This window comes from Carassius gibelio, chromosome B13, assembly GCF_023724105.1.
Source record: "Carassius gibelio isolate Cgi1373 ecotype wild population from Czech Republic chromosome B13, carGib1.2-hapl.c, whole genome shotgun sequence".
Lineage (NCBI taxonomy): Eukaryota > Metazoa > Chordata > Actinopteri > Cypriniformes > Cyprinidae > Carassius > Carassius gibelio.
This window is the reverse complement of record NC_068408.1, coordinates 21,612,261-21,621,732: the sequence shown is the minus strand read 5'-3', so window position 1 is coordinate 21,621,732 and position 9,472 is coordinate 21,612,261. Positions and strand designations below refer to the sequence as shown.

At 34.8% G+C, this 9,472-nt stretch overlaps 1 protein-coding gene across 19 annotated transcripts in view; it reads right to left on the bottom strand.

The window, feature by feature from the left end:
• Nucleotides 1–996: 996 nt before the first annotated feature.
• LOC127970080 (collagen alpha-1(XIII) chain-like) overlaps nt 997–9,472 on the bottom strand; it is a 53,666-nt gene continuing 45,190 nt past the window's right edge. For 14 of the 19 annotated variants that reach the window (XM_052572319.1, XM_052572321.1, XM_052572323.1 and 11 more), the window contains 3 exons: nt 8,808–8,894; nt 6,218–6,256; nt 997–3,985 (listed from right to left, as the gene is read on the bottom strand). In XM_052572319.1, coding sequence (XP_052428279.1) covers nt 3,953–3,985; nt 6,218–6,256; nt 8,808–8,894 — 159 coding nt within the window. In that variant the 3' untranslated portion in view covers nt 997–3,952. Of the gene's footprint in view, nt 3,986–4,262; nt 5,867–6,217; nt 6,257–8,286; nt 8,365–8,807; nt 8,895–9,472 lie in introns of those variants that run through there. The other 5 variants (XM_052572326.1, XM_052572335.1, XM_052572324.1 and 2 more) reach the window with 4 other exon arrangements.

Here is a 9,472-nt window from a genome sequence, read left to right as displayed (position 1 = left end):
CATGGTTTCCAGATTATCCAATATTGCACATAACGGTATAGTGTCAAGACTCTCTGCAGTCATCTGCCTAAATTCTGATTTGCCATTTATTTAAAATCTCAATTTGTTAAACAGAACAGTTCAGTCCGTGCATTTTGAATATTACATTTCCTTTATTTCACTGGATAATACAGGGTTGAAGTTTAAGAAAAAAAGAAAAAAAAAAAAGCTAAAAAATAAATAAAATAAATAAATAAAAAGTTTTTTCCATTTAAAAAAAAAGAGACCTTTACAAAACGTTAAATAATAATGTTGGTTTCTCTAGAAGCATGTTTTGAATTAACAATTTAATGAACTTTTACATATTTATTCAATGCTTGATTTTGAACATTTTAAAGGAGGCAAAAGGAAGGAAAAGATAAACATAACCCTAAAGTCAAGCTTTAGTCAAACAGACCGTAACATGTTAGTCAGACTACAAGTAGCTGCATAATAACCATGCAAGTGGTTGCAATTTATCTTACATTTGCACTTCATGTAAAAGCACAGAAATAAATGCCCTCTTATCATTACATACAACAACAGCATTAAAGATATAGCACACAAAATGTTTGATAATATGTTTGTTCTCGGTATGAAACACATTTGATGAAAAACGTAAAGAAAAAGTTGTTTGTGAGCAGCAGGTGAACAAAGTCTGAACTTCTTCTAAAAGACAGCAGTGCTCACGGAGGCAGTGTGTGATGCAGAGATCAGAATGATCCAAGAATAAACTGGCATCAGAAACTACAACTGACAAGTTTGGTTAATGTTCCTAGCTGAACTTGACAGCTGCTTTGAAAGTGCACTCCTCATTAAAGGTCGATTTATAATATGGCAAATAACTGACTATTCATCAGTTATATTCATCATCTATTAATCTATCGGATATTATATATATATATATATATATATATATATATATATATATATATATATATCTCGACATTACATAAATATCTTACAAAAAAAAAAGAAGAAAAAAAAAAATCCCTGGATCAATAGATTTTCCAGAGAGGTGAATATTTAAAGGGGCAGTTCACCCAAAAATCTAAGCTTTTTAAAAATGTACTCACTCTTAGGCCATCCAAGACGTAGATGGGTTTGTTTCTTCATCTGAACAGATTTGAAGAAATTAAGCAGCATTAATTGCCCAGCAATGGATCCTCTGCAGTGAATGGGTGCCATCAGAATGAGAGTCCAAAAAGATGATAAAACATCACAATAGCAATAATTATGGATTATTATGGAGTCATATTCTAACAAGTAAAACATGTCTTGATGTATTTTTTTGTTACAAACATGCAGCTTTTCTCTTTACAGTATGTTAATTGATGGACTGAAGTCTAATAGAGTAGCCTACTTGTGGATTATTGTGATGTTTTTAATCAGCTGTTTGGACTCTCATTCTGACGGCACCCATTCACTGCAGAGGATCTATTGGTGAGAAAGTCATGCAATGCTACATTCCTCCAAATCTGTTATTATGATGAAGTAACAAACTAGTCTATATCTTGGAAATGTTCTTTTTTTCGGGTGAACTACTGTATTCTTTTAAAAGCTGTGTCGCAGATTTAATCTATAGGATTGTTATATTGGAGTGACATGTTATTTGAAGAGCACACTGTACAAAGGACAATACACGATCACAATGTTCGTCAAAAGGGAAATGTGTAGAAAACGCATGATGTACAGTACAAATATTATATTCTTGTTCAAAACATGGAAAAGGTCAAACACACTTCAAAGTGCAAAATTATACTGAGAAAAAAAGAAATGATGCCTCGTGTACAATAAAACTAAAAACACTTTACAACATGCTCTAAAGTAAAAAATAAAATAAAAAAACACCCAATGCTAATATAATACAGACTACATTAGATCAGATTCATCCTGTTTTTTGAGCAATGTAAATCGAGCATTATGTGAGTGGGTCCAGAATGAGTAATACATTTAACAAATTTGAGAATATAACAAATAAAAAGTATTTCTCTTCTTTTTGTCAGTTATTATAATCTGAAATGTGTTGCACATATTAATTATTCTCCACCTGCTGACATAAAATAATGCATGTCTGTAAATGTACAGATGTAAACACACTTAAAAATAAAGGTAACAGTTAAAGGGCTTTACAGCCTGACACCATAAATCAGCATGATACACAGCCTAATGCCAGTTCTTTAAAAAACTATTCATGCACTGATGATTTGTGATTTAAAGATCCTAGAAATCAATCAAGATCTTTCTAAATCTCCAGAATATCATATAGCCAAGACCTCTAAACAGTGAAAATGTGCCCTATTAACCCACTGAAGAACCTTTATTTTTAAGTGTTTCACTACGAAACGCTGATTTATTACACATATATCATTCAACTTAAAGTCTTCAAAACAAATAAAAGTAGATTTTCAGTCATTTGTAATCCAATAATCAAAGTTTCAAATAAACATTATCTTTCTTTTTTTTTTTTTGTATTTATTTCAGATTACCAAGAAAACAATTACCTATACTCAGGCTTTAATGAGTTGAATGCAAATGTATTGAATTAAAATAATCTGGATAACACCTTAATCTATTAAAATCGACATAATGGAAGATTTGATTGAACTCAACATTTACAGTGGGTTTATATACAACCAATATTTCTGAAACAGTAAAAGTATAATATAAGGAATGCTTGCATTAGGTTAAAAAATCATAGCTGCTGGTACATATGACACCACATCAAATTTCATTTGTTTGTTTTTTTTTTAAATCCAGGTTACAATTTTAAAAGCAATTAAAGATGATTTCCCCTCACAAACCATGTTATGGTTGATGTGGTGTTGTCATCCCATAGCAGTATTGTATATTCTGTGATTCTGGTAATAATAACAACCAAAATTAGCTTTCATGTAAAAAAAAAAAAAAATTAACTCTACTCAGTTGTAGGCATAAAAACTTCATATAAACAAATAGTTTATCTGAATTAAACATGTGCTGAACCAATGATAAATTAAATGGCCAATGCGTCACTGCTGGATGAAATTTGTTGCTTTAGCTGCCCCAATACATTTTGAAAAGTACAGGCATCCTGTAAGAATAGATTTACTCAAACAAACTGCATGCAGTTATTTGCATTTCAAAGAGTTGGCAAATATACAGATGGAGTCAGCATTGACATCTATGTTTACAGCAGTGAAATGTTGCAACTCCATCAAATGCCCATGATGCAATTTTCGAATACTGTTTTTGTGAAGTAACATTTAGTTTGTACATTGAGCGTTTCGAATTAGTTTCGGTTATAGTCTTTCATGTTTACTTTGTCTTCAGCTGTACGACTTACTCTATTCTCACTTTTTAAAGGCAGACTACAACACCATGTTATATGAATGTACTGTAATACATGTAATGCATAATGCAAAGCACGTTACATACATAGCTACTTCTAATAAAAGTCGACTATGAGTGAAGTGTGAGGTCACATTCTACTTGCAACTCTCGACAGACGGCAGTGATAGTTTGAATCAGGAATCATCAAAGATTTTGTCTTTCTTTGGTTTGTCTGGAAACACAAGGACACTCAAGACCACATCTGCATGTTCAACGAGCTGCGCTGGATCCTCTGATCACAAACATTATTAACATCGTCATCAACAAGGAACGAAATGTGCTAAAATGTTTCTTTCACATAGTGAACAATATAAAAGAGAAAGAAAAAGGTGTAAAACTTGGAGAAACGACAGGCTACTTCTTGCATGTTTTCTGTAGTCCAGTCTCGCATCTGCCACCCACTGGAGCCCTTCAGTACTACAGGACACTTTTACAGGAAACTAAACCCTTCAAAGAGCCACCAAAGAGCAGGCCAAACTCAAAGCTCTCCCAAAACCTCTTCAAGTTTTTGTGTTGCTTATGAAGGAAATCGAAGCAGAAGCTTATGGATCTCACTGCAGGGTTACTTCTTGGCGAGCTGGAACGGATTCTGACCCTTTTAATAAAAGAAACATACATATTTGTAGTGGACATCTGCAGCTGTGACGTACGGAGAAGGCAACACAACACAATCCTGAAACCCACTGATGCAGTTTTCACACTTCCGTCAGATGCGCGTCACAATAACAAGCACAACTTCAGCACGTGAACATCCAGAGGGTGTTAATTTTTCTTAAACATCATGTCATAACCATGCAAACAACGAGTTAAAAAAATTAGAATCTTCTTAGGATATCAAATCAAAGAGGGAACATATGAATAATTAAGACATGTTTAAAAACGTTTTGGCTTTTTACAGCCATTTATTATCTTATATTCCTCATGTTGACAGCATAGCTTCTTCGACATTATTGTTGACTACTTTGGCAGAGTAAAAGCATTAAGGCACATGTTAGTATGAGGTATTACAGACAGATAAAATGTTTATAGACACGTGATTACAAACCATGCTTAACTTGATATTAAGTGGCAAAACAGAGCCTGAATAGCTTGTCAATGTAAGCAGCAGCAATCCTACACAATCCACTTCAACACTGAACGAACATAAAACAAAATTATTGTTGGGAATAAACATATTATGATGTAAATGGCATGTCATGTGACTCTTCATTTTTTACTTATGGATGAGGTAAGATGGGACATACACTACCAGTCGAAAGTTTGGGGTCTGTAAGATTTTTGAAAGGAGTCACTTACTGTATATTCACCAAGGCTGCATTTATTTAGTCGAAATAGAATAAAAACAGTAATATTGTGATTTTTTTAAAATTATTTAAAATAACCGTATAAGCATGTAATTTATTCTAAATGGTCAGCGTTCAGCATCGGTCTTCACGGTCACATGATCCTTCAGAAATCAGTCTAATTTGCTGATTTGCTGGTTAAAAAGTCAACTTTTGATCAGTTTAATTAATGCATCCTTGCTTAATAAAGTAAAAAAAAAAACAATACTGACCCCAAACTTTTGAATGGTTGTGTTGATGCTTATTAACAAACACAAACATGTGCTTGACAGTGAGCAGCAATATGTACGAGATAATTTAAGACTAAATTCATTGCCCATGTAACTTGCATTTAACGACTACGCTATTAAATTGCCAGAAATAAGAATAAAGATAGAGAAAAAAATAGCTGCTCAAAGGGCAAGGTTTATAGGCATATTATATTTACATGAAACCCATCAAGGCAAAGCCCTGTGTGTGGACTTCAGCCATTCTTTTCTTTACATAAAGCCGTTCATTAATTCAGTTTTCGCAATAATATATTTTGCAAAGAATTGCAGGTGAATATGGAGAAAACTCACTTAACAAGCCATGCATTGCAAATGTTCATAATTTATGCACTGAAACTCATATAAAACAACTGACTTGATATTTCTACCCCATGTAGTATGGACATTGAAATAAGTCATTTTAATGTTCAGTAAACATTTGCATTTACAGTGTAAGCTCATTAGGTGTGGTGTGAACATGTTAATCTCAGAGCAAAGGGTTTCCTCTTACACACAAGGCCAATTTGTAACTCCAGCCCCACTAATCAGTGCAGCGTGGTCCCACACAACACATTAAAACACCATGATACAATAAGTTAATAGGCACTTATCAGTTAACATAATGCACAAATATCATGCATATGCTGCCACAGTATATTTTTCCTCCATAAAAAAAAAACATTTTGACATAATGCATAGGTACAGTATTAAGTCCATTACATAAACAATGTTACCAGTAATAAAAATAAACGTCTGTACAAAAGTCCTGCCAGTATTTTTATGGTTTGCTGTATTTTCTATCAATATAACAGGTCAATGGCAAAAAAAAGTACAAAAATAAATATTCTATTTACAATCACACATGGCACTCAGGAATTAATGTCACTGCAAAACAAGAGGCAAAAAGATTAAGTTATTTTCGAGCACACACTTTACAAGCAAATGGAGGTATAGAGTTATTCTTAAAATGTTGAATCGACTGCAAAAATGTCGACTGAAAATGTTTAGTTCTGTATTGAGTAATGCTCTAAATAATTTCTGAACCAATTGGTATTACATTATCATTAAACTTATTATAGATGACTATAAATATATTCACTTTAAATCCATACCTCCATATGACAAATATGACAAATACCTCCCATATGACTTACTATGAGTTATCATAGTAAGGATGGTATGGCCACAATTTATTTAAAAACCGAAATATTGATATGATCAGTCAATAGAACTCACTTTATTCCAACACCCTGGTACTGGCAAACCATCATCGCCCTAAAACAACAAAGAGGAGTGGTGAAGAACGGTAAGAATTAGTCATTTTCTTGAGAAGGGAGACATAACCGTATCCGTGCACATATAATATATATATATAATCCTTTCAAAAGTCACCTTTGAAACATACATTTTCCATTTCCCCTCTGCAGTCAATCAATAAATGACTGTCCGTGCACACAAACATAAACACATAATGGCAACTTTATAATAATTACCCATATTTTTTGGACTATAAGTCGCACCTGAGTATAAGTCGCATCAGTCCAAAAATACGTCATGATGAGGAAAAAAATATATATAAGTCGCACTGGACTATAAGTTGCATTCATTTAGAACCAAGAACCAAGAGAAAACATTACCGTTTATAGCCACGAGAGGGCGCTCTATGTCTTCAGTGTAGACTACAGGAGCAATGAGCAGCATAGAGCGCCCTCACGCGGCTGTAGACGGTAATGTTTTCTCTTGGTTCATTTCTCTTGGTTCATGTCAAATTAATTTTGATAAATAAGTCGCACCTGACTATAAGTCGCAGGACCAGCCAAACTATGAAAAAAAGTGCGACTTATAGTTCGGAAAATACGGTATACTATTCTATCTCCATCTGCAGTATACTTGGATATTTCATTCAATTCAAAGTGTTTTCATTCTTGACAATTTAATCAGGTGAAATGGTATCCTTGAAAACAATGACCAGTCAAGATGCCTGCTTTTTGCAACAATGTATTTCCAGTAAACACTTTCCCTCATGCAGATTTCTGTGGTGACCCAGGATGCTCCAATTAACTGGACTGAAACAGATGTGGTGAAATGTAGTGAAGGGTTATTTAGACAAAATGTGGGTTAGTGTAAGAATATTGAATACGAAGATAAGTGAAATGAAAATGGAACACATGCAGTCATGTTAAATATTAAAAAAGTTAACTAGTTAAGTAGCAACAATCCTATTTTGCAAATAGTCTACATATTTCATCCATAATCAACAGAAATCTAGAAAGTTAAACCTTATGTGTTATAGATTTTTATTTTTTTTATTATATATATATATATCAATTAGTTGGGTTGAAACATTTGTAAAATGGCGAAAAATTTATGGAATAGTTTTTTCTTCACCCTCTGGCCATCCAAAATGTAGAGTTTGTCTCGTCAAAACAGATTTGCAGAAATTCAGCATTACATAATTTGCTCAGGAATGGATCCTCTGCAGTGAATGGGTGCCATCAGAATGAGATTCAAAACAGCTGATAAAAACATCACAATAATCCACAAGTAATCCACACCACTCCAGTCCATCAATGAATGTCTTGTGAAGTGAAATCTGAGTGTTTGTAAGAAACAAATTCATCAAGAATTTTACAAAATGAGTCCTCTATCCATAATATTGCTTTCGCCAGTGAAATAGTCATCTGAATCAGGAGAGAAATATGTGCAGACCAAGCATGGTTTACAAGGAAAAAACATTACAAAGCAGTTCTAAACAAATATGTCTGTGGAATTTGATGTGAGAGGACAACAGTGGATGGACTTTTTCACTGGAGGAAGTATCATTATAGATTTACAGACTAGTATTTAAACCCGAAGCAATTGTTTCACTTCATAAGTCATTAACTGATGGACTGGAGTGGTGTGGATTACTTGTGGATTATTGTGATGTTTTTATCAGCTGTTTGGGCTCTCATTTTGACGGCACCCATTCACTGCAAAGGATCCATTGGTGAACAAGTGATGCAATGCTACGTTTCTCCAAATCTGTTCCATTGAAAAAACATAAGTATCTGCATCTTTGATGACCTTGGATGAAGTGTGAGTAAATGTTAATATTTAGAGGAACTATTCCTTTAAAATATATAGAAATAATTGTTTATTAATATGAACACTGACGCATGCAAGAATTTTCTGTCCTATTCTGTAACTCTACTCACTCCAATCCTTAAACATGCTATGCTGAAGCGTTATTCAGTTAGAAATCATTACTGGTTCAGGAAGGAAGGAAGCATGCGGAATAAGGAAAGGGATAGACAGCAGCATACCACGGGACACGGGGCATCTAGCCCGTCCAGGCCTGGCAGCCCTGGTTCACCTTTCTCTCCTTTAAAGCCTCGGAAACCCTGTTCATGAAATCAATCATATAAACATCCTGTAGTCCAGCTACACTGGCCGCTCTGTTCCAGCGTCTGAGCACTCTGGACCCGAGACTGACAGGAAGAGACCTGCTGCATCCACAGGGCTGGAAACTCACACCATTTGGTTACTGAACTAGTGTTTCCATCCTTCTGTGTTCAGCAGAACCATATTCCTGTCAGTCTAACTCCTGAAAAGCAAACATCCCATTGAGAGTTCTGGTGCCTAGTCATTTTTAATTAAAATCCCCATCTATAATAGTTCAAATATAATCCACGAGTCTCTATTTTTTATATTCACTGTAATTCACAGACTTCGACCAGAACTCTTCTGGGCATCTGTTAGTGTTTATTACACAAAGACAGAAGGAGACATGTCTTTTGGAAAGTCTCCTTTTGCCTTAGTGTTGCACGTTGAACGAAAGACATACCAACGGACACGGAGCATCTAATCCAGGGGCTCCTTGGTCTCCCTTATCCCCTTTGGCCCCCCTGTTGCCTTTCTTGCCCCTCTCCCCCTGCAAACAACAGTGCATTCAAAAAAGTCAGACTTTAGTCCTCCTAGTCTATTATAGCAGTACTAGTAAGAAAAGCACCGTCACTATGAATAACTGTAAGAGACTTTAGATGCTCTTTAAGATACTCTGAGAGTAGCTGTGTCTCTGAATGGAGCTATGATGAGTAGTGGGATCATTTAAGGAGGGTAAGTGAAGGGGTTAAGGAGAAGGAGATCAGCCAGTGTGGTTAGTGTGCAGACTTTCATTTACTTGATTCATTTAATGCACATCTATTTGGATAGTGTAAAGTGCTTTTCACAATACATATTTAAAGGTGCCTTAGAATGCAAATATCACTTTTATAAGGTGTTTGAACACAGTTGTGTGGCCACAATGTGTGAAAACAATGGTAAAAATCCACCCACTCATTGTTTTATAAACCTAATAAATCATAACCAGTCTCTCCACACTAACAGTTCTAGGTTTCTCACTATGACGTCATACTCGGGGAAAGTCCCGCCCATATGTGACGCTCTGTGCCCTATTAGCATATACACAGCCCTGAGTGAGAAGCAACGGTCTGCCATTACTGTTCTCTT